Genomic DNA, 25,936 nt, shown 5'->3' on the forward strand with positions numbered 1-25,936 from the left:
AGCTTATTTCGAAACTGGGAGTGTCTACCCAGCACTTATTTCAAAATAGAGCACTCTTCCTCTGACTTCCTTTACTCCTCGTACAATGAGGGTTACAGGAGTTGGAGTAAAAAGTCCTCCAGCTTGACAGTATTTTGACAGAAATGGACTAAGTTATTTCAAAATAACGCTAGCTAGTTATTTCAAAATGCTGCTATGTAGTCGTACCTTTAAGGATCACTTTCAGTGACTTAGAGCTTTTTAGTAAGGAACAGCCATTCTTTTACTTCACAAACCTCTTGTGCCTTAACATGTGCTGTACTTAGTAAGAAAATGAAGTGACCTAGAATTAAAGTCTTAATTCTTGAAAACAACTTGGTGAGAAGAAAAAATATCTTCTGGTGAGGAATGGATAGAGAAAAGGAATGTAGTGCAGAATTTTCTTTCTACAGTAGACAATATATTTATGCAAACCCCTTAGAGACCCTGATTTCAATGAGATTAAAAAAAAAAATAGTATCCTTTATGCAATATATCCCAGGACACTTAAAAAAAAAAGTCAAGGGGAAAGGTCTCTACTCTGGATTTAAAGACATCGTAACGTTTTACACCCCCAAGGCAGACAATGCCAGAACTGATGTATCTAGTTACCAGATCTGGCACACTGACTCGGCTTGAAAATGCTATGAAGTTTTTAAATCCTGTCATGTCCCTAAGTCTTGCACAATTATACAGGTATTATCAGTAGACCGCTTCATTAGACCTGACCTAAGAGGGAGAGAGGAGATCAGGCAGATGTGGGTCACCAAAGGAAGACAAATGAGATGCTTTGAAAGTAAGGAAAGATTTTAAACACTATTAATTCCTAAAGGAATGAATGCATGGATTCCAATTTCCAGAATGTATTGGATACCACATGGAACTCTTCTGTGACCTTTGCCAAGAATTATCCAGTCACTCTGACTGTGGTGTGTTGCATGCATCCCATCCCATCCCATCTCTCCTGTCGTGTGTGTGTGTGTGTGTGTGTGTGTGGCTATTTCATACAGCTCTGTATCACTGAGATCCTGATATCAACTGGTGTATTTTGGACCTATCACAATATCAGTGTACTATTTTTTTTTTAAATCACGCACTTGAATGTTGCAAGAACCCTGCTGGAATATCTTGCAGATCTTGTGAAGAAAGGCGCCACGCAGTATCATTAGCAGAGCTGACTGAAAAATTGTCCGCTGAAATTTTAAAATGATTTAACTAGTGTCAATTGCTATGTGCTATTCTCAGCAGCCAGAGCTATGAACAAACAATGGAGTCAATGTGAAACTATCTTGCATATGGGAGAAACCTGAAAACAAACAGCTACCTTCTGTACAAGTTATACATTTTTGTAATATGACAATCTAATCCTCCTACTCTCTCTCTCAATGCAAGAATAAATCATCCTGCACAGCTACATGAGACTTTACCTTTCTACAAACAAAACAGATACACAGGAATACCTTAGACTCTTATTTAAAGATTGCTGTACTCACCTAACGTATTTGTTGCAAAGTTCTTTTCAAGTCCATCCTCTGTTAGTTCTCTTTCATTTACCATGCAACCTGCATTGTTGATCTGCAAGACACAGCTAAGCATTAATAAGCAAGGAAGTAAGCAGACACAGACACACACACACACACACAAGTGTAACCTGCTTTTAGTTTGATCTTTGGTAGGGATATGGTATTAAGTTACAGCTTGTTTCAATTCACAAGGTTTCCAAATTGCAACTCCAGCTCTGAGAATCCACCACTTATAGTGAAGCTGCTGTGTAAAAAACATCTTCATAAGGAAGTGAAAAAATTAACCGAACAGACAAAATTATAAGAGCCATCGGATATCATGGTGCCTTTTACTGCAGTTTTTGGCCATTTTGCACACAACGAAGTACTGTGTGATTTGCAGAGCATAACTATTACAATAAAAAAATATGTTTTTTCATTTACCAATTTATCTTAAAGATCCCAATGACTCCACATCATCACAGCTATTGTGTTTATGTATTCAGTTTCATTTTTTTATACTAGTGAAAAGTCACTAACATTTTATCTGGTTTTGGTTAAAAACTGACAAGTGGTGTGCAGATAATGTGTTTTCTCTCGTTTTGCTTTATTCCTTGACACTCCTTACTGCTCACCAGTGTTTCCTATAAGCTCGGGGCTTGTGTAGCCACTCAGAAGCGATTCAAATGCTGCCCACCTGATTAGCAGAGCACCCACAGCTAGGTTTTTTGTTCCTACTGGTGACTTGGTGCACATAAAAATATTTATTCCACACACGGATGGAAAAAATCCACTAATGGATGGAAAAGATTAGCGGGAACGTTATTGCTTATATCCTCCCCTTCTTTGTGCCAAACTCAGAAGTAAGGAAAAACAGGACCAAGAGAAACAGCTAACAAGAAGGTATGAAAAGATTTCAAGTTGGGGCACTATCCACGTACCCCTGCACTTTGCCCTCACATTCCACACAAACACACATCACCTTCCAAGATTTTGGCAGGTAAGCTGCACTATCTCCAGCCCTGTTCCTGCAACTGCATCCATTTGGATAGACCAACAGTGGCCATCCCGCAGCTCATGAGCCAACCCCGAACCGCTCAGGTCAGCCGGTCTCACGGCTGGGCCGCTCTGAGCCACATACATGCTCATGGCCCACGCCGTTCAGCTCATGGCCCCCAGCGCACTGTGTCATATCTTGCACTTGCAGGCCAGGTCGCACTCAGCATCCCAGCCTGCATGTGCTAGCAACTGCCCGCTGAGTACAGGCAGCAGCGGTGGCGGCTCTGGCTCTGGGCATAAGGTTTGGTGGGGAGGAGGGCGGGGAAGAGATGCCTGGCTCTGGAGAAGGGGAAGGCAGGAGAGGGGAATCAGGTGGGGGGGGAGGGGGTGTGCAGGGAGTCCCGGCCAGCACATGCTCAAAGCCGGCTGCTCAGCACACGTGCCCAGCACCTGTAGGGAGATCCATGTGGTAGTGGCGGCAGTGGCTCTGGGACCCGGGCATAAGGTTTGGGAAGGGGCAGGGGGGATTGGGTTAGGGGGGGGGGGGGGAGGCCTGGCTCTGGGGGAGGGGAAGGGATGAGGATTGGGTTAGAGCGCGGGGGGGGGGGGGGAGAAGGGGAGGGAAGGGTTAGGAAGCCTAGTACTGCATGCCAGCTCCAACTTGTCAGGAAGCATGCGGCTGTCGTGGGGATCAGAGGAAGAGCATGCGCTTCCTGACAAGTTGGAGCTGGCATGCAGTCCCAGCACGGATGGACGGACAGACAACACAGGCGGGAAGGAAATCCCTGTCCGAGTGACAGATCTGGTGTTTCAGGAAGCACACCAGCTGTTTATGGGAGGGGAAGGGAGTAGAGGGGAGGGGAAGAGCAGCCCATGCACTTCCTGAGACCTGGGATCCTCAGGTACCAGACGAGCGGTCCCTGTCCTCTCCCCCTGGCCAGAACCCCCCACCAGCACCCTGTCCCCTGCCCTCACCAGCACCTTGCCCCAGCACCCACCAGCACCTTGTCCCAGCACTCTGTCCCCTGCCCCCACCAGCACAGTTGGGGCCACATTAGTGAGGCTTGGGATTTTTTAAGATTTTTTTTGCATTCTCTTATGTGGCCCTGGCTGACTTTTCTATGGGTCAGTGACCCCTGACTCAAAACAAGTTCCCCGCCCTTCTCATAAATAAAGACAATGCTGAAACATGTTGTGTTTGACATAATATTTTTATTTAAAAATGAAGCTTGGCCAACAAGCCCCCAGTTGGGGCCAAGACCCCATCTGGCTGCAGCATCATAACACTCCTGCATCCCCCCAGGCTCCAAACCTGAGCCTATCATACACTGGAACCCCGTACTGAGCCTCTCACATCCCCAAATTCCTGCACCCTCACATCCCCAGTCTTCTGCCACAACACTTCTGCATCATCCACATGCTGCAAATCTGTGTCCTGAGCCCATCATATTTCCAGCCTCCCTGCCCTGAGCCCCTCATACACCCTAGCCTAAACTTCTGCACCCTCAGCCACAAGCCTGTGGCTTGCTCAGCACCCCAATCCTCCACCTGACCCCAACACTGTCCAGCCTGGAACCCCCTCCCTGGGACAGCGAGTACCAGCACCTATTTTCCTCTGGTGCGGGTTTTTTTTTTTTTTGGCTCAACAACTTTTCCTCCCAGTACATGGCTCTTTGCCAGGAGCAGATGACCATTTTGCGGGGCCCAGGGCAGCACAATTTCATGGGGCCCCCCCTTTGCCACGGCGCATGCGCGGGGCTTCTCGAAGTGCGGGGCCCCGGGGCGGCTGCCCCGCTCGCCCTACCCTATATCTGCCCCTGCTCTTTGGATTCTGTCCACCGCTATTTTGGCTCTTTGTTTCTAACTGGTTGGCCACTCCTGGGATAGACCCATGCACCCACACAAAGTTCTACTGAAATCAACATGGCTCTGTGCCTAGAGCCATCTATATGGATGCTAATTTAAAACTAGGGCTTTAGACATCACTTCTGCATTTGGTCTCTGTGCCAACCAATCAGACAGGACAATAAGGGAATTCACCAGACTATTTCTGTGGAGTAAAAGAAGAAACAAGACGACAAGAGCAAAGAGGCAAACAGAAGCAAAGTTGTGCAGGGCCTTGAAGACTGCAACAAGGACTTTTAATAGATTTGTCCTCTGTATCAAAGCAATATATATAAATAGGGGCTGGACAAGATCAGAGATGTGGACTAGGTAGATTATTTTTGCAGCAGCATTATATACAATTTAAGCCTGCAGAATGAGACAGGTCATACTATTAAAAGGAGAGATACAGACCGAAAACTCCAAAGGGGAGAGAATTTAAACTTGCAAACTTACCAAGACATTTAACTTATGTTCAGTCTTGAATTTTTCTGCAAACTCCCAAATGCCCTTGGGATTAGACATATCCAGAATGTGCAAAAAGACATTCTAAAACAAAAAAAGGAATTATTACAACCAATTTGGAATACTGATATCTATGAAACCCACCGGAAAAAAAAAAAAAGTCAATATGCTCCTGATTTTCATCTAAATAGGGTAAAAACCTTGCACCTGAAGTTGTATGCAAAACTTCTTATCCACAACTTGACCCAAGCTATCTGAAGTCACAATACTGTTTGGTGTTTTAACTCTAGCCCCTAAAACAGAGCAAGACATTTTTAAGAAGTCAAAAACTCAGTAAATTCAATCCCTGCTGAAGAAAAGGCCAAGACAGGAGCCTTCGTGGCTACTGCCAGTAATAAAACAGTTACAGAATTATACAGAAAAGCTTGCAAAATGCTGCACAAACTATGCAGAGCACTTTCAACTTGCTAGTAAAAAACAAACAAACAAACCTTCAATTACATAAGCATCTGAAAGCCAACCAATTCTTACAATAAAACGTTTGATCTTCCAGCTTTGAACTGGCACAGCATCGACCACCCAAAGATCATGTGGTAACTTACAAACATTAACAAATTATGCCGCACAACACCCCTGCGAGGGACACAGTTAAATCTTACTCTCGCCATTTTACAGAAAAAAAATGACTACGTGACTTTCCCTAGGTGACACACATCTGTGACAAACCGGAGAATAAAATCTAGATCACCTGACACCCAGGTACATGCCCTAGCCTTCCACTTCTCTGCATCAAAGACTACAGGCACCTCTTGAATGCGACAAGGGTACCATTATGAATTTGCATGTGAGTAACTCCAAAAAGTTATACTGTAGACCAGGGGTGGGCAAGAAATGGTCTGCTGGCCATCCAGCCTGCCAAGATGCTGGATCCGGCCTATGGGCTGCCCCATCAGGACCTTCAGCACAGAGCAGCCACATGCCACTTTAAGTGCTCCCTGTGGCTCTCTGCTCTGGGTGCCAGGGAAAAGGGAGAGGCCTCAGGGAAACCAGTGAATGGTAGCTGAGAGATTTTGCTGGGCATGGGGGCAGTGCACAAAGCCTCCCTCTTCTCCCAGTCATTTGAGCAACCTGGGGCTACATCAAGCAGAAAACCTGTCTCAGGGTGCTCCTGCAGGGCTGCTGGCCCAGAGCTGCCTAAGTAAGCACCTCCCGGCCACATTGAAGAGATTGAGACAGGGCTGGGAGGGATGGGCAGACAAGGTCATGCCTCTGGGAAAGAACAGGATCAGAAGGGTCAGTGACTATTAAGAACACTCCCTCGAGGGCCTGAAATGGAACTCTTGATTTCAGAGTCCCTATGTTTCTCTGCTGTCAGCAAATATCTATGAAACCTCTAGCAAAATGCATGATTTCTCGCAGATAATGGTCCACACAGAGGATGATAATCCACCACTGCTATCAGATATTCCACCAATTCAAGTGGCAGAAGTCTCTGCTATAGAGCTAAGGGTTCCAATCCCGATGGCCCATGCAGGCGTCAATATGATGCCACATCATGGAATTTTCCCCTCATAAATGTTTTTTTTTTTTTTTTTAAACAAAGCAGCCTAGGAAATTACACACACAAAGCTATGTTAACAGAATGTTATTAATGTCTGAACTAAGGTTGCCTGTGCAACCTTAATTCATCCCCTTTCTATGTATGCAATATAATGATACACCATTGTGAAAAAGGAATTCACTGAATGAGAAGCTACTCATTATGATGTTTTAGCTAGGGTTGCCAGATGGTTTCAACAAAAATACCTAACACCCTCCTCTCCCCCCCCAAAAAAACCAAAAACAAAAAAAACCACTGTGGAAAAAATTCTGTTCCGGGGGGGGGGGGGGGAGGGAGAGAGACCAAAGTTATAGAGAAAAAAGAAAGGATCCCAAGAGTTAAGCAAAAAATAAATAAATAAAACAAAACAGAATTGCCCCTTTAATTGCATGCAGAGTCAAAATAGGGATAGGAAGAGACATGGTTGAGCACTAAGACCCAAGGAAGATATTGCTTCCGCTTGCTCAGATCTTTAGGGTTTTTGCCAGTGGCCATCTTGTTTTCTCGGTCAAGCCAGAAGAGAGCTACCCTGCGGAACCAAGTAAGCAGGGTGTCCGGGGGCGGAGGAAGCGGGGGTTGGGCCCAGTTGCTGAGTGTGTCGTAGGGTTGCCAGGTGTCCGGTATTTTCTGAATTTGTTTACGAGACAGGAGGCAAAAATACCAGACTGTCCAGATCGATACCGGACACCTGGCAACCCTAGTTTTAGCTCAACACTGAATGTGTGGCCTCATGCCTTATTTATTGCACACTATTCAAACCCTGCACTGAAGTCAAAAGTACTGGTTTCTCACCCCTATGAAGTGAAAGGGTGTTACTATCCCTATTGTGCAGACAGGGGATGGAGACAGAGATTAAAATCAAAAGCATCCGCTAATTGTGAGTGCCTGATGCTCAGTCCTAGATAACTCAAGTCCTAGCTTTCCAAGCTTTGCACAGAACTTATGTTCAAAGCACATTGACTTCAGCTGCAGCTACACATGCTCAGCCCTTCTGCAACTTGGACCTCCAAGGCTCACAAGCTGAGCACCCAAAAATGAGGAACAAAAAACACTGGCTACCTGGCAAAAAGCTTACTTTGAGTGCCTTCCCCAGCATCATATAGAACTTATGTGGCAGGGATAGAACCCAATTCTCCAGGGCAGCGCTCAACTGCCTAAAACTATAAAACAATCCCCTCTATTCCTGCAAACCCCTTCCCTTCCCCCCTCCCACACACACACACACCTGTACTACACATCTTGCAACTTCAGCAACAATCCTACAGAAAACCATCTTCTTCACTATACAATCTCAATTTAGCCACAAGGCAGATCTACCCTCTGCACTGAATGAGGCATTCTCCTATGGAAAAAAATAGTGTGTAATAAGGTAATTAAAGACATGTACCATAAGACATGTTCTCAGGGAGAGAAAAAGGGCAAATCAAGTTATGGTTGTATAACTGTAATACTATTAAAAACTTAAACAACAAATAGTCTAGTAGCACCTTATAGACTAACAAAACATGTAGATGGGATCATGAGCTTTCGTGGGCACAGCCCAATTCTTCAGATTTTCTTAATCTTTGAGTGCTCAACCTTCATGTTCTTTTAACTCAGTTTTGTGTGTGTAATTTAATCTAAGACTGAGATCCCCAACTGTGGGGCATGCAGAAATGTTATGGGGAGAGAGAACTGGCTAGCCCCTCTCTACCCACAGCCACAGCAGTGCCCTCAGCTGCAGCTCTACTCTGGCTCAAGCCACAGCTCTGCTCTGGCCCTTGTTCTGCTCTCAGTCTCACTCCTTCTCTAGCACCCATTTCTCCCCCATTCTCCAGTTCCAGCTCTGCTTTCAGCCCAAGCTTCTCTGCTGTGGAAACCTGGACTGGGCAGGAATGAAGCAGGGGCATAGAGAGATTTCATTACTGGTAACAGAGGGCATGACAGGAACAGTTTGGACACCGCGGCCCTAAACAGAATTGCGTTGACCATTGGTCCTCTGGTGGGTAACAGAAGTGTCTTTAAAACTCTGCTGTGTAATGGTCAAGGGCATGGAAAAGGCTGTAAACTTCTTCCAGAGCAGAGTCACAGAAGACCAGCTGGGTACATTTTTTGCACAAGAGAATCAGGCATTGTTGTAAATCAATCAATTTTTGGAAAATATAAGCAACCGGCAGTTTTCCCCAAGTGATACTCAGGGTCACGTCATAACGATCTCCACTATTTTGAAAAACAATGCTGAAGTGGTAGGCACGTAACAAATGCACTAATGGGAATGGAGCATATGAAGAAGTGAAAAATTTTGAGGAAAGTAAAGTTTCTCTATACCCCCACATACTAACTTAGGAAATATTTTCTCCTTAGCACACTGAAAGTCATGCATTTTAAATTTACTTAGACTAGTTCATATGCAAATTCCTTGCCAACACTGTGTTTGTAAATTTGCGTTTCACATAGCATAGTGGAGTTTCATTTATCAGCACATTAGAGGAAAATCAAATCCCACTCTTCCCTTTAATAGCGTTCAGTCTCAAAATGAACATGACAGATAATCTTATGATGTATCTCATGACAAGGCATTTCCAAGATAATATGTATGCATGAGGTTCTATGCAAGACTGAAAATTGTCACTAACAAAGGACCTCCTCTTCTACCAACTCTTTTTTAAATACTAATTATATGCAAGCAAAAAGGAGAGATGAGATGGGGAGGGAGGAGCCAGAAGAAAGGATTTTCATTATTATTTGTATTGATAGCCCTGGAGCCCTAGCCATGGCCATTGTATTAGGGAGTGTAGGAACAAACAAACAAAAAAACCAGGTCCCTCTAATTTATAATTTTGCTTCCCTGAAGAAAAAAAAATCTGACCAGATTTTTCATCTTTTGAGTTTTAACCCCCTAGTATGAGACAGCCCAGGATTTCCTTATCACACTGTTCTGGTCACATATTAAAAGTACCTAAAATTGATTTAATATTTTCTGCAAAGGTTTTATCCAAAGAGAGTCCACTCATGCTGCAAAAAGTTTGAGGTAATTATTGAATGTATATTCTCATTAAAGATTGCATATGTTTACAGACCAAATCAGATCAATATTGACACTTGTCAAATGAACATTTCCCTAAGATACCTGGAAAAGTTAATAGCTGTTCCCCTCTGAACATCGAGGTAGCAATTTCTTCACAATGGAACCTATGTAGAAGTTATCTACTTAAGTAGGAGCAATATGCTAAAGAGGTTATGATCCTTGGCAGAAATCTTCCTCTCCTGACAGAATATTTGTTACCTCTTCATTAAGCTGACTCTTTCCAGTTGGCTTAATATCCAATACAGTCATATCTTCCAGCCCACAAAAGTAATTGGTCCATCACTTGGGTTTGTTGTAACACAAAGGAATAGTTCCATCCATACAATTGCCATGCAATACAAATCTTATATTCTCCTCCATATGCTTGACATCTGTTTACTAATTTCCCCCCAACTCTTGCACCTCATGTTTTGGATGCAGATTTGCAGAAACCTCACCGCCCCGTGCCTCCGGTTTTCCTCCCCCTCCAAGTATAACATGAGCCTTCCATCATCAGAGGACCTAACCACATAAGCCACCACATCAGAGGCTCATACAACTGCATATCTTCTAATGTGATCTATGCCATCAAGTGCCAGCAATGCCCCTCTGCCATGTATATTGGCCAAACTGGATAGTCTCTATGACAAAGGATTAATGGACACAAATCAGATATTCAAAATGGTAACACACAGAAACCTGTTGGGGAACATTTTATCTTGCCTGGGCACTCATTAATGGATCTAAAAGTGACTATAATATTACAAAGCAATTTCAAAAACCAACTGGAAAGAGAAGCTGCAGAACTTGTCTTCATCTGCAAATTTTACACCTTTTATCAAGGTTTGAACAAAGACATGAACTGGATAGGCTGCTACTTTCAACACCCTAATGACATCAAAAGTTAAGTACTGGACACTTACAGCCCACTCTCTTAGCCTCATTTAGCACTGACACTAATCGACAAGATTTTTTCCCCCTTCCCTTTCCCTCTCCATCCCCTTTTCTGCTATTTATTTTTTTTCTTTGGACCACTTGCTCATGATACTATCTACATTTTTTTATTTGTCTCTAAGTCTGAAGGACCATTCGTTGTTTAAGGTTTTACAGAAGAGGTTATTACGTACCCATAATTATGCTACTCTGAAGATATCATTTGATTGGATTACTACTCACCCACTGTCTTCTCAGCATTGGGAAAGGTAGTAACAGTTTCAGATACTACATACGTTCTCACAGTCTCTTCCTTGTAACCAGTAGGATACCCATATCTTACATATGTGCTCATTAGCTACTTGTTTGGGAATAATCTGCTTCTCTTCTATTCAGGAACTAGAACGTATCATGGGGGGTGGGAGGAGAAGAGCATGGGGCTGACATGCCTGCATCTCAAAGGGCCAAAAGTTTTTGAGGAGGAGACGAGTTTCAGTTTCTCCCACACCACAGCAGCAGAGACAAAGAACAGGAACCCAAGCAGCATGAAATCTTTAGAAATAGAAAGAAAGTTGTTGGATTCTAATCTAAATTAAGGACTCTTTAGTAGAGTTGAAACACTCCAATTGAGAGCCACGTCACTTTCTAATACAAATGGAGCTCTCAGCAAAAAGGTAGTAAAATGCTGAATGAAACATTGCAGAGGTGCCAATGCTAAACAATTGGGGATACAACATTAACAGCAGTCACAAGGGTGAGTTGTATGATACAAAACAAACAGGCGTGAAGAAGAATAGTCATGGAAGGCGGAGAGAAGGGAGGATACTAAAGTTTCAGGAGATAGAAAATCTGCAAATGCATGAGAAGAGACTAGGATCAATTTTGGGGGAGTGGGGAAGAAAAGGTGTTGGGAAGGTAGTGGGACGAATGTCCAGAATAGTAATGTGCATGTGCTTTATACACATTAACTGTAGAAAGCCTCAGCCATACAGGAAACTGAAGGAAGTTGCATATTAAAAATAAAAGGTAAAGTACAAGAATATCATTCACCTGAACAATATCCTGCATACCAGCCTCCCTCTCCCCTCCCCCCCACACTGCAACACAGGAGAACAATCAAAACCACCAGCTGCTGAAATTAAACTTCATCAATTGCAGCCATCAGAAAGAATAATAGTACTTTGCTGATTTCTGAGTGTGCACTAATATGCAAACTGAAATGGCAAACAATGAAAGTGGGTGGCGTAATGCAGAGAACTACTTATAAAATCTTCTAAGGCTTATTGTTGGCAAAGTGCTTAAGAATCAAAACAAAACAAAAAATACAACCTCTTAATACTAAACTCACCTGATTACCAGTTTCTGTTATTATTTCGCTTTTAGCTTCTTCAGCTCGCTCTTTATTTCGGCAAAGTAGATGAAGTGTGCCACCTGGTGGAATTCCAGTAGAATTACAGTTAATTAAGTGTGAAGTGGAAAGATGCAGGTAGAGGTGACTGGTGAGGGGAGATCCAAGGGAGGGGAGGAGCCAGCTACATGCAGCCCCCATCCTGGGGAAGGGCTAGGACAACACCCTCTGCCCAGGCCCTACCCCTGCCCCGCCTTTTCCCCCAACTGACGAAGTCCGAGAGAGTAGCAGGGCTGGTGTCAGCAGCAGGAGTCTGCACCCCCACCCACAAATTCACCAACAGCAGCGGAGAAAACGCAGCAAGGTCACCCTAGCTCACACTGCTATCCAGCCATGCAGCTTCACTTCCTGCTGGTGAGAGTGGGGGCAGTCCCACTCCTCTCCCGGAAAGGCATGGCTGAAGAGCAGCATGAGCTACGGCTGCAAAAAAGGATGTTTTGAGATATGCCTGTATCAAATTATGAATGGTTTGCAGAATTGTTGTAGCCATTTTGATCCCAGGATATTAAAGAGACAAGATGGGTGAGGTAATATCTTTTATTGGACCAAATTCTGTGGCTGACACACACAAAGTTTTCAAGTTAAATAGAGCTTTGAAAAGTCATGGAAGATGGGAGAGATTCCAGAAGACTGAAAAGGGTCAAATATAATGCCCATCTATAAATAAGGACAACCTGAGGAATTACAGACCAGTCACTTTAACTTTTATATCTGGAAAGATAATGGAGAAAATTATTAAGGAATCAGTCCACAAACATCTACAAGATTATAAACAACAGTCAGCATGGATTTGTCAAGAACAAATCATCTCAAACAAACATGATAGCTTTCTTTGACAGAGTAATATGCCTCATGGATGCAGGGGGTAGAGGAACTGGTAGATGTGGTATATCTTGACTTTTGTAAAGCTTCCGATACAGTCTCACATGACCTTCTCAAACAATCTAGGGAAATACTATCTAGGTGGAGCTACTGAAAGATGAGTGCACAACTGGTTGGAAAACCAATCAAAGAGAATAGTTATCAATGGTCCCCCATTTCACAGTCATTCAGGAAGGGCATATTGAGTAGGGTCCTGCATGGATCAGTTGTGGGGCCAGTTCTGTTCAAGATCTTCATTAATGATTTAGATAATTGCACAGGAACTACACTTACAAAATTTGCAGATGATTCTGAGCTGGGCGTGGGTTGCAAATGCTTTAGAGAATAAAATTAAATTCAAAATGATCTGGACAAACTAGAGAAATGGTCTGAAGTAAACAGGATGAAATTCAGTAAGGACAAAAGCAAAGTACTCCACTTAGGAAGGAACCATCAGTTGTACAAATACAAAATGGGAAACGAAAGCTTAGGAAGGAGTACTGTGGAAAGGGATCTGGAGCTCACAGTGGACCACAAGCTAAATATGAGTCAATAGTGTGACACTGTTGCAAAAAAGCAAACATCTTTCTAGAATGCATTATAGAAGTGTTGTAATTAATCATAAGTAGTAATTCTTTCACTCTATTCTAAGCTGATGAGGCCTCCACCAGAATATTTTGTCCAGTTCTGGACATCATATTTCAGGAAAGATGTGCACAAATTGGAGAAAGGCAGGGGAAGAGCAACAGAAGTTATTAAAGTTCTAGAAAACACAACCTATAAGCGAAGATTGAAAAAACTGGGTTTGTTTAGTCCCGAGAAAAGAAGACTCAGAAGGGACATAACAGTTTTCAAGTTCATAAAAGCAGCAAGAAAAATTGTTCTTAACCTCTGAGGACAGGACAAGAAATAAAGGCCTTAAATTGCAGCAAAGGAGGTTTAGGTTCGGCATTACGAAAGTTTGTCATAGGAAGAGTACTCAAGGAGCCGATCGAGGAGGTATCTGAGCCTTTAGCTATCATATTTAGAAAATCATGGACAACAGGAGAGATTCCAGAAGACTGGAAAAGGTCAAATAGTGCCCATCTATAAAAAGTGAAATAACCACCCAGGAAACTACAAACCCGTCAATTTAACTTCTGTGCCAGGAAAGATAATGGGGCAATAATTAAAGAAATCATCTGCAAACACCTGGAAGATAATAAGGTGATAGGAAACAGCCAGCAAGGATTTGTAAAGAACAAACCATGTCAAACCAATCTGATAGCTTTCTTTGATAGGATAACGAGTCTTGTGAATAAAGGAGAAGTGATGGATGTGGTAGACCTAGACTTCAGTAAGGCATTTGATACAGTCTCGTATGATCTTCTTATCAATAAACTAGGCAAATGCAACTTAGATGCAGGGTAGATTGGCAGAGGCCCTGGAGGTTTTTTGCCTTCCTCTGTAGCATGGGGCATGGATCACTTGCTGAAGGAGTCTCTGCATCTTGGGGTCCTTAAACCATTTGAGGACTTCAATATCTGAGATATAGGTGAGAGGATTATTCTAGGAGAGGGTGGATGAGATTCTGTGGCCTGCATTGTGCAGTGGTTCAGACTAGATGATCATAATGGTCCCTTCTGACCTTAAAGTCTATGAGTCTATAAGATGAGGTCACTATAAGGTGGCTGCATAACTGGCTGGATAACCGTTCTCAGAGAGTAGTTAACTATTCACAATCCTGCTGGAAAGGTAAAACAAGTGGGTTTCTGCAGGGGTCTGTTTTGGGACCAGTTCTGTTCAATATCTTCATCAACGATTTAGATATTGGCATAGAGAATACAGTATGCTTATTAAGTTTGCAGATGATACCAAGCTGGGAGGGGTTGCAAGTGCTTTGGAAGATAGGGTCACAATTCAAAATGATCTGGACAAATTGGAGAAATGGTCTGAGATAAACAGGTTGAAGTTTAATAAGGACAAATGCAAAGTACTCCACTTAGGAAGGAACAATCAGATTCACACATACAGAATGAGAAGCAACTGTCTAGGAAGCAGTATGGCAGAAAGGGATCTAGGGGATATAGTGGACCACAAGCTAACTATGAGTCAACAGTGTGACGCTGTTGCAAAAAAAAAAAAAAAAAAAAAAAAAAAAAAAAAAGCAAACATGATTCTAGGATGCATTAACAGGTGTGTTGTGAGCAAGACATGAGAAGTCATTTTTCCTCTCAACTCTGTGCTGATTAGGCCTCAGTTGGAGTTGTGTGTCCAGTTCTTGGCACCACATTTTAAGAAAGATGTGGAGAAATTGGAGAAGGTCCAGAGAAGAGCAACAAGAATGATTAAAGGTCTAGAGAACATGACCTATGAAGGAAGACTGAAAGAATTGGGCTTGTTTAGTTTGGAAAAGAGAAGACAGAGGGGACATGATAGCGGTTTTCAAGTATCTAAAAGGGGGTCACAAGGAGGAGGGAGAAAAATTGTTCTCCTTGGCCTCTGAGGATAAAACAAGAAGCAATGGGCTCAAACTGCAGCAAGGGAGGTTTAGGAAGTTTTTCCTAATGTCCAACCTGTCAGGGTGGTTAAACACTGAAATAAGTTGCTTAGGGAGGTTGTGGAATCTCCATCTCTGGAGATATTTAAGAGCAGGTTAGATAAATGTCTATCAGGTATGGTCTAGAAAGTACTGGGTCCTGCCATGAGGGCAGTGGACTGGACTTGATGTCCTCTCAAGGTCCCTTCAAGTCCTAGTATTCTATAATAGCAGTTAACACTAGGATAAGTTACCTAGGGAGGGTGTGAAATCGTTATCACTGGGGATTTTTAAGAATAAGTTAGATAAAACACCTATCAGAGATAAAAAACAAAAAAAAGTTATTCATGAGTGCAGGGGACTGAGCTAGTTATTTCATCCAGGCCTCTAATTCTATGATTACCTCACCCACCTTGTCTCTCAAATTGTGAAGTCAATTTTATACCTCTGTTGAAATATGGCACTGTGACCACATCAATTTGGACTTGCCTGGGGCAGCTTGTTATGCTGCGCTCCAAAGGGACGACCTTCTCAGAAAGAGCGTCACCTCACCGAAAGCCATTACTGTGAGTCATCAACACTGTAATTTAAGGTTAATGACTTTGATCGCCTCAACTACTACTTGCCCTTTGTATAAGGCCTTTCTACTCAGGGCCCTGCAAGTGGGAGGCAAGCATGATTGGTGGATATGGTGCTTCACAGTTTGAGTTCAGAGAAGGAAGCACTATATGAAAGAGCAAGGTTCTGTTCTGTACTGGGAACTGACCATCACCACATGAAAGGAGAATTTGCAATATGGAGAGAGCTGCACAGACACTGCCAAGCCTGAAACACTGATTAACAATGGCATAACAAGAGAGGGAAAGGTCAGACTAGGTAAGTATCTCAGGACTTCTGTTTTTTTCGAAGATCTGTCATTCGTGTGCTTAAGAGTATAGTCACTGTGGTTAAGAAAGTCTTTTAATAAGCCTGTGTTCTTGCTTTCCTGCCATGTTGTTTCTGAAGGGGTGAAATGAGTCAGTCCAGAGAGACCACAGTCTAGGCAGAACTCTGGAATGGTGAGGGACTCAAGGGACTGGGAACTCAGAAGTCTGAGTCCCGTTTCAGGATCTAGGGCAGCTGGATGGCAGCATCCCACAACCCGGGGAGGACATCAGACATGAGATCTGAGCCAGGGAGTATATTTATAGCAAGAAACACAGACTAGACTCCATGCAGACCCAGTTGGATTGGAATATGCTGCACCAATTGCAATAGACTGATGTTCATACACTAGGTTACAGGATAAGTTTGTAAAACTAAAGTGGTCTTGTATTTCCTGATTTTCTTATGGGGATCCTTAATCCTTTTGATACATACAAAATAAAGTTACCACTTTGTCCAGTAGAAGTCACCTATGGCTCATCTATCACACAAGGCAACTGCTAAGACTTCAGGCAGTACAGAGAACAAAATCTACACAGTACTCACCTCTCTTTGCTATCTCTGTTGCAGCTGCTTTGCCAATACCACTGTTTGCTCCAGTAATCATGAAAGATCTTCCAGTTACGTTTACCTCCAAGTCTGCCGGAACAAAGTGTTTGGATGCAGACTCATAGCCACTCCTGAATAAATCAATTAAGAGAGTTGTAAGTGACAGAATATTGTGTATCCATAAAAATACAAAGCCTTCAAAGAAAGAAAGAAAGAAATCCACTATCAGGACTAAATTTAACTACAGGTTGGACCTCCCTGGTCCAGCATCCTTGGAAACTGACTGGTCCCAAGCAAGGGAGTTTACCAGACTAAGGGAGGTCAAAGCCGGCCCACCAGTTCCCGCTGCCACCAACCCAGTAAGGCTTCTACCCCCACTGCCACCGACCCCCTGCCGACGACTTGACAGGGTTCCCAGTCACCAGCCCACCATGCCACCGGACTCCTGCCTGATGGAGCTCGTTGGTCCAGTAACATCCATGGTCCAAGAGGACCACAGATGTTACCGGACCAGAGAATCGCAGTGTAAAGAGGTTTAATCTATATTATGTTTCTAACAAACAAGTCTCTGTCTATTGTTCTAAGAGTCTTTGGTGTAGCATTAAAAGGCCCTGATCAGCAAGAATGTGAATAAAAACATACATAGATAGGAAATATGGATGCAACATCCTGTGTAACTGGTTAACCACTTAAACGTGAAGTTTAACTGCTTAACTAATTAAGTAGGAGAGGCACCCCCACCTCTGCCTTGGCCAGGCTAGTGCATCCCATCCCTGCCCCCAACCCACCACAGGCAGGGGCCGCTTCAACCCACTGGAACCAAAGTAAATTGTCAACTTCCCTGTGGGTTTCGTTACATCACACAGGGAGAGAACAGGAGGGACTGAGAAGCACCAATGCTCCGGGTCCCTGACACAGCAGGGAAATTAGTAAATGAGATATATTCAGATCACCCTGGCAAGTCACTCCTTTCTACACTCTGCAGAGGAGGGTGAAAACCGCTGCAGGTCACTGCCAACTTGACCTAGGGGAAAATTCCTTCTGGACCCCATTTGGGGAGGGGGGTATTCAATGAAATTACAAGGTAGGAAATTCAAAACCAACAAAAGGAAATGCCTTTCGCACACAGCATGATTGAACTGGTTGCCACGGAAAGGCACCAAGGCCAAGAACTGAGCAAGATTTCACCAGGGACTGAATATTTTTAGATGGATAGCCAGAATACCCAGTGCTACCATAATTAATGGCAATCACCATGTTAGATGGGACATTAAACTTTACATTTCAGGGTTTAAAATAATCTCTTATTAGAGATCTGAGACCTACGTCAGGGGCAGATTTTCCCATATTTGTGCTCACTGCAAGGTTCTTACACCTCCCTCTGAAGCAGCTGATACTGGCCACTGTCAGAGACAGGATCCTGGAGTAGATGGCCCTCAGTCTGAGCCAGGGTGGAAGTCCCTATGCAAGATCTGATCCACAATCTGCCCAGGAATTCATTATACCTGGGTGTGGCAAAGGAGGTGCTAAACACCACTGAAAACTCCTTTGCAATTGTAATAGTGAGATCACAGAAGTCCTCTTGGGGTGGTTAACCCCAGGCGTGCATCCTCAGTCAAAGCACAGAATCGGGGTTACCGCCCCCCTGCAGAGCAATACAAACACTGAACTAGTTCAGTTCTGGGAGCGCTCAGCAGTAAGGGCTCAGCTCTTGAGATGTAAAAAAATTTTTAAAAGCCTAACCGTGGAACCGATTGACACTCAATCAGTTACAGAGTTAAACGCTCTCATAGTCTCCTGGCAATGCTGGCTGTTTAACCTGTAAGGTTAACTAATAAGCTAATTCTTATCGATTAAACTCTGACATGCCTACTTAGCACCCAGGAAACCAATCTCCAAAAGAGACCAAACCCCAGATAAATTCATCTTACTCTGTGTAGAAGTTTTACACAAAGAAATCTTATAAGTTTGCCCTCTTTATCAATGAAAGAGAGATACGCACAGTAGTTGCTCTCCTCTCCCCATAACAACTATTTACCCTTGGCTTGATAATAAACAAAAGTGTTTTATTAAGTACAAAAAGTAGGATTTAAATGGTTGCAAGTGAAAACAGATAGATCAAAGAAAGCTACTAAGTTAAACAAAAATTCCAGCTAATTTTAATCCACCAAGAAATTTGTTACATGCAAGTTTTCACCCTGAACAGTTGATCTAAATATCTTTCACAAGCTAACCAGCCTCCTACCTTGGGCCTAATCCTTCCTCCATTTAGTCTTAGATGTTTCCATCAGCCTTCCCTCCAGGTGGTGGCGGTGGGAGCGGGAGGAGCTCCTGGCATCTGCCCCTACTGTTTGGTTTTCCCCCCTCTTATATTTCTTTTGTCCATGGCAGGAAATCTTTGTGCTCAGTTCAATCTTTTCTCACCCAAAGTAGAAAAGTACAAGATCCAAAATGGGTTTCAGCATCAAGTGGCCAGGCCACATGTCCTGGCATGACCAACCACAATCAGCCTTACAGGAAAAACAAGACTATTCACAGGTTGTTGGTTTGAATACTGAGCTATTAAAATACTAAAGAATCGCTTAAAAAGGGGTAGTCCTTCATATCTATAATATTGTGAGTTTTCATAGCCAAAACTCATTTCCTCAGATGAGCAGAGTGAGGAGAAAAGGGAGGATTCTCACAATTTATGAACCGGTTATAAATTGTGAGGGTACCTCCTTTCCTCTCCACTCATCTGAGGGAGTGGGTTTTGCCCACAAAAGCTCATGTTACTATATTGCCAGGGCTTGACAAACGGTGGCGAAATCTACTCGCCAGCCCCGCACTGCGCATGCGCAAGACCCACATTGCGCATGCACGCGCCGCCAGTGAACAGAGCAACCAGCTGAAATCTACTCGCCACGGGCGAGTAAATTCAGTGATTTGTCAAGCCCTGTATATTGCTATATCCAAGGCTCAACAAATGATTCAATCTACTTGCCCGTGGCGAGTAGATTTTAAGTCAGCAGGGCCGCGCAGCGCGGTCTGCGCATGCGCAGCGTGCACTTCTGTGTGGCTGGCGAGCAGGACTCACCGCCACTTGGCGAGCCCTGGCTATATCTATCGAAAGAGGGTATGTCTACACTTGCAGCCTAATTTGAACTAGGGCTGCAAATATAGGCATTTAGAATTGCAAATCAAGCCCAGGATTTAAATATCCCGGGCTTGATTTGCATCTTCCCGGCAGGGCGCCATTTTTTGAAATTCACAAGCCCGAAGTAACTGCCCCCGTCTACATGTGGCAATGAAATGGAAGTCTGATTTAAAGCCCTAACTTGAATTAGCTGGTATTCCTCCTGCAAGGAGGTTTACCAGCTAATTCGAATTAGGGGCTTTAAATCGGACTTCCGTTTCACTGCCCCGTGTAGACACGGGCAGTTACTCCGAACTAGTGATTTTCTAAAATGGCAACCGGCCGGGAAGATGCAAATCAAGCGCAGGATATTTAAATCCCGGGTTTGATTTGCAATTTCAAATGCCTACATTAGCCTCCCTAGTTCGAATTAGGGGGCTAGTGTAGACATACCCAGAGAGAAAGAGACTCCTAGGTGCAACAGGAATACTCGTTTTTAAAGTTATAGGCTAATACAGCTACCCCTCAGACTTTTAAAATATCACTAATTAGCACATTTAGAATAAAAACTGAATTCACACGTCATAGTTCTAACTTCACACACAAGAATGATACAGGCAGAAAAATAGGCTATACAGATTCAGCAGACTGTAACTTTAAAATGGACATGTTGCATTATGTATTTTGCATAAAGCCTCTTTGAGTTATGCATATTCATAAGCCAACGTGACAGCCATAACATCCAAAGTATTACAAAACTGGCCAAGTCACTTGGCTGGATGGGGAAAGCATATTACTGGGCTGATCTGTGACGAGACCTGCGGTTCTGAAGGTTTTCGTAGACAATGTGGGGATCCACGATGCGGTCACTTCCCCCCAGCGTGCCAAGCCAAGCCCCGTAGGGGCAGTGGACCCGGTCTGCGCGCTGAGGCGCCCAGCTCACCCTCTGGATGGCTTTGGCAGCTAACCCCGAGCATTACACTCGAGACCTGCTCCGCACACAGCCTGCCTCAACCCCGGCCACCTCGCCTTCCCAGCGCCTCTGACACGGGAGTGACCCGGCTCCCCGCACTGCTCCGCAAGCTGCGCCACGGCGCCCCGAGCCAGCAGGCGACCCCACCAAAAGCTCCGGGCACGAGAAGGGCGGGGAGGCGATTCGAGGGGCAGCTTTTCCCTAGCCGAGGCTGCGGAGGAGGCCAGGGGCTCGCTGCACCACACAAGAGCCGCCGCCAAGGGGCCGCTCCCCCGGCTGAGGAGCGATCAGGGGCGAGAGCGGGGACAACCCCGCAGCGGCGCCCTGCTCGGGCTGCCCGGGCCCCGCTGCCGCAGCGCGGTACCTGGTGTATTCCCGCAGCCCCTTCAGGAACCACACGGCGTTCCGGTACCAGGACATGGCCGCTCTCCCGCCCGGCTGTTGTGTAAGCGCCGCCCCGCCCCCGGGCTTAGATAAGCCACTGGGGCGGGAGACGCCCCGGCAAGCAGCGCCCGGCCCGGCCCGGCTCGGCTCGGCTCGGCTCGCTACAGCGCCGGGGGCTGGGCGCTCTCGGCAAGCAGCTTTCGGGTGGGCACCTGCACCCTGAGAGGGCCTCATAACACTCTGCTGCCGGGCGAGCTCCTGTCACCCCCGCGGGGCTGTAAAGAGTTGCCTGCCCTTGTCATCGTAGGGCCCCATCCCTGGCCCTGACAGGGGCGAGCGCCCCAGCTATATGGCGAGTCTCTCCCTTAGCCCCTGGTTAGCATGGATTGCTCTTGGGGGATGGTCCGGCCTTACAAAGTTACCCACTAGTCCAACGGACTTAGGAAACTTGCTTTGCTCTCTGATGAGTGTAGTTTGTGCTGCTTGCTTGCATACTCTATAACCTATTGTAGTAGACTTTGCCCTGCTTACATTGACCTTAAACGATTGTGAGCCCTAAGGGCAGCAGAAAGTTGGCAAGTTTCTGCCTGCTGTAGATCCCACCTTCCTTCTGTTTGTTCTCCAGGTTTCTGCTTCAAACAAGAGCAAAAACATACAGATTTGTCAATGAAATCTATTCTTTATTTGGGAGTGTTAGTCTATCTGTGAATGAGTGAGTGTGTCTGTCCAGTTTAGGCAGGGCATTAGGGCAGCAGTTGCTTCTGGGTGCTGTTGTCTAAGGCTATCTGAGATGTGTGCTTAAAGGGACCTCCCTGGACTGCCATTTCTCAGCTGCTGCTTGCTTGCTACCTTTCCAAGGGTATGTCTACACTGCCACCCTAGTTCGAACTAGGGTGGCTAATGTAGGTGTTCAAACTTGCAAATGAAGCCCGGGATTTAAATATCCCGGGCTTCATTTGCATGTTCCCAGGCGCCACCATTTTTAAATGCCCCGTAGTTCGAACTACCTGCCCACGATTACACGCGGCATGGACTAGGTAGTTTGAATTAAAGCTCCTAATTCAAACGACCGTTATTCCTCCTGCAAGGAGGTTTAATGGTTGTTCGAATTAGGAGCTTTAATTTGAACTACCTAGTCTGTGCCGTGTGTAGCCGCGGGCAGGTAGTTCGAACTACGGGGTATTTAAAAATGGTGGCGCCCGGGAACATGCAAATGAAGCCTGGGATATTTGCAGTGCGTGGTCTGGTTGCCTAGCTTTTGGACACCATAGCACACTCCTTGCCATGGAGCCAGAACTGTCTCTGGGCATGCGATGGCCCCACACTGCCATGCTGCAGTTTCTGCAGCACTTTGTGCAGGCTGCCTTCATGGAGCTGTGTGTCTGGCTCACCCCTGCCCTCCGTTGACGGGACACCCAGATACAACCTGCCATCCCCCTGGAGAAGCTGGTTGCCAATCGCCATCTGGAAGCTCGCCACCCCAGGCAGCTACCGGTCAGTGAGCAACCAGTTCTGCATGAGGAAGTCCACCGTCGGGACCCTCCTCATGGAGTTAAGGCTCTCTCAGGCTGTAGTCCCTGTGGGGAGTTCTGGAAAGGGGGACCCTAAGGAAAGGGGGGTGAGGGTGCAGGGGTTGAGCTGGGGGGGAAGTCCCGTCCCTGGGAGGTTCTGTAGTGCCGCCCTAACACAGCCCTGAAAGGTAGACGGCCTCATGGGGGGTGGCTCCTGAGGTGTTAGAGTGGGGGAGAGAGGGTGAGACTCGGGGACCTTTCAAGAGCTCAGGCACCCCTTCTGATTCTCTGTTTTGTGTTTGTTTATCTCCTTGTGCAGGTGGTGAGGGCCATCAACACCATCCTGCTGTGCAGGGTCATCTGTCTGGGAAACCTGGACCCTATCGTGGCTGGATTTGCCACCCTGGGGTTCCCTAGCTGTGTGAGAGCCATAGATGAAACCCATATCCCCATCTGAGCACCAGAACATTGAGACACACAGTACATTAACAGCAAGAGCTATGTCTCAATGGTGCTGCAGGCCCTGGTCGACCATCGCAGACAATTCATGGACATTTTTGTCGGGGACGGTGCACAATGCCCGCATTTTCAGAAATTCCAGCCTCTGCAGGAGCTGGAAGCGGGCACATTCTTCCCCCAGTGTGACTTGCGGGTTGGGGCTGTGCAGATGCCACTGTGCATCATGGGGAATGTGGCATTTCCCCTCACACTGTGGCTGATGAAGCCGTACACCAGCCACCTGGACACCAGCAGGGACTGATTCAATGCCTGCCCGGCCAGGGCCCACATGCAGGTGAAATGTGCTTTCGGCTGCTTGAGGGCTCAGTTCGGGTGCCTCCTGACCCACTTCGATGTGGGGGAGCACAACATCCACAAGGTGGTCTCCCTATTTTGTGTTATCAACAACATTGTGGAGAGCAAGGGAGAGGCCTTCCTGCTGGGGTGGAGGGCAGAGGCCGGCCAAGAGGGAAGGTCCTTCGAGCAGCTGCCATCCGCCAGGCCCATCAGATGGGGGTGTGAATCTGGGAGGCCAGGAGGGAGAATTTCTCTGAAGGACCCCAGCAACTCTCCCCAGGGCCTCCCCACTAGGGGCCTGTGCCAAGCCTCCCTCTGTCTTTTCCTCCCTTCCCCCCTTCCCTGTAAACTCAATAAAAACAATGTTTTGTTTTCAAAACATAAATTTGTAATTTTTTTTCAATAAGAGTAACTGGGGAGGAGAGGGGCTGAGAATCTGGATAAGAGGAGGGAAAAGGAGGGTCAGAACCTGGAGAGGAGGAGCGAGGAGGGGGGCTCAGAGCTGGGAGTGATGTTTGGTACAGCTGGAAGTGCCGCCTTGGTCTGGGGACTTCGGCAATCTCGGGAGTGGGGGAACCAGGACAACAGAGAGGTAGGTGGGGAGGGCTAGCGTGGGGTGAGGCTTGACAGGGGAGGGGAGGGGGATGAGCAGGGAGAGGAGCTGGGTGTGCCATCATCTCCCGGATGGTGACACACGTTTTGGCCCTACTGCACCAGCTCAACCCACATTTGGCTCTGCCATTGAGCATCCTCCTGGACCTTCTGGGCCAGGGTCTGTTGCATATCCCAGAGGATGGCCATGTGCTCCCTCATTAGGTCTTCTTGGACCCTCTGGCATCTGCAGCTCCCCCAAAGTCAGGAGGCTGGCTCTGCTGATGTGGATCGCCCCTCAGCAACGGCTTGTCCGGCTGTGGAGAACAAAGAGGGCGAGGCAGTCAGTGATCCATGCAGACACTGTCCCTGAGCCCTTGCCCTCTTCTGTGAGCTGCTAGCTATAGTCCTTGGGCCAGGGGACAGTGATGTCCCAGAAGCAAGGTCACGTGTGGCCTGGACAGCAAGCCCTGCCTCACAGGGGCCCCGAGGCGCCCAGGGGACCATGTTGCCCCCCCCACCCCCCGCCACATCCTGTTCCATAGACAAGCAAGAAAGGAAAGTGTCCATCCATACTGGGATCCCACAGGCAGGAGAGGGGCCTGGAGCAGCCTGGACTTCCATGGGGGCCACGCACACACCTGCGCCTGGCAGTGCTGTCCACGGGAGCGGGTGGTGCTTCAAGCATGCAGGCATGTCCGTGTGCTGTGAGCAGCACTCCTCAGTCTGTGTGCGGCTGTGCGTGTGCCGTTGTCCCCAGCCTCCTTCCAGCAGTGGTTAGTGGTGGGAGGGGTTCCCCCCAGGGGGCAGACGTGTGTGTGGCCTCCCCAGAGCCTGGGAGCAGGAGCCCGAGGGTGCTCCGGGGCTGCCTCCTGGGGCTGTGTGGTGCAGGCTGTCGCTGCTCATGTTTCCACATGCATGGACTGCAACACGATGTCCAAGCCAAGCAGGCCAAGCGATGATCACCCCCAAGGGCCAATATAGGGCAGGGCGAGTGGGGCGACCGCCCCGGACCCCATGCTTCAAGAAGCCCCGCGTATGCGCAGTGGCAAAGGGGGGCCCCACGAAATTGGGCTGCCCTGGGCCCCGCAAAATGATCATCTGCCCCTGATCACCTCCCCAGGCCCTCAGCACCTGCCTTCCTCACCCTGTGTGTGTGAAAAACTCAGAGCACTCACCTGATGATCCCTCACTGGCCTTGGAGGATGCCTGGGAGACATCCAGGCCCTGAGGTACCAAAGTGAGGGTGACAGTGCTGGCCATCTCCTCCTCCTCCAACTCCTCCTCCTCCTCCTCCTGGCCTGGGAGCCCCAGGTGGGCAATTACGGGTGTCTCCAGCCCTGAGTCCATGACCGGGGTGGGGAAGGGGCTGCTCCAGCCCCCAGGATGTGGTGGAGCTCAGTGTAGTAGGGGCAGCAGTACGGTCCTGCCCCAGAGTGAGGGCTGCGCTCCCTTGCCCTGGAATACCCCTGGACAAAGCTCTTTAACCTTGCTCCTTACTTGCTCAAGACTCCTTCAGTGGTGGTCCCTCACGGCCTGGGCCTTGGCCATCTGGCTGTATATATCGGCGTTCCTGCACCTGGAGTGGAGATCCTGTAGGGTCTCCTCTTCACCCCAGATGTCTAAGAGGGTCAGGATCTCCACCCCAGACCAGGATGGTGCATGCCTTTTTGTGCCCTGGCTGGGTCCTGGGAGCCCTGTGCATGTTCCCCGTGAGGGCCACTGGGCTCTTGGGGGGCTTGAGGCTGGGCAATGGGTCCAGGTAAGTGTGGCAGTGTCAGCTGTGTGGTGAGGTGCAGCTCCCTGGGCCACCTTCCTGCCACAAAGCTTGTCCCAGGTGCCTGCGGCGTTAAGAACTAG

At 46.7% G+C, this 25,936-nt stretch overlaps 1 protein-coding gene across 1 annotated transcript in view; it reads right to left on the bottom strand.

Annotated features, from left to right (window-relative positions):
- The window catches only part of DHRS12 (dehydrogenase/reductase 12), a 44,161-nt gene extending 22,670 nt beyond the window's left edge, over positions 1-21,491 (bottom strand). The window contains exons 1-5 of the mRNA XM_006124893.5: positions 21,160-21,491; positions 16,705-16,838; positions 11,796-11,878; positions 4,860-4,952; positions 1,512-1,593 (exon numbers count right to left, since the gene is read on the bottom strand). Coding sequence (XP_006124955.3) covers positions 1,512-1,593; positions 4,860-4,952; positions 11,796-11,878; positions 16,705-16,838; positions 21,160-21,413 — 646 coding nt within the window. The 5' untranslated portion in view covers positions 21,414-21,491. The remainder of the gene's footprint in view (positions 1-1,511; positions 1,594-4,859; positions 4,953-11,795; positions 11,879-16,704; positions 16,839-21,159) is intronic.
- Between the last annotated feature and the right edge of the window lie 4,445 nt (positions 21,492-25,936).

The sequence above is a fragment of the Pelodiscus sinensis genome, chromosome 1 (genome assembly GCF_052426305.1).
Source record: "Pelodiscus sinensis isolate ZL-2025 chromosome 1, ASM5242630v1, whole genome shotgun sequence".
In the NCBI taxonomy this organism is placed as follows: Eukaryota; Metazoa; Chordata; order Testudines; family Trionychidae; genus Pelodiscus; species Pelodiscus sinensis.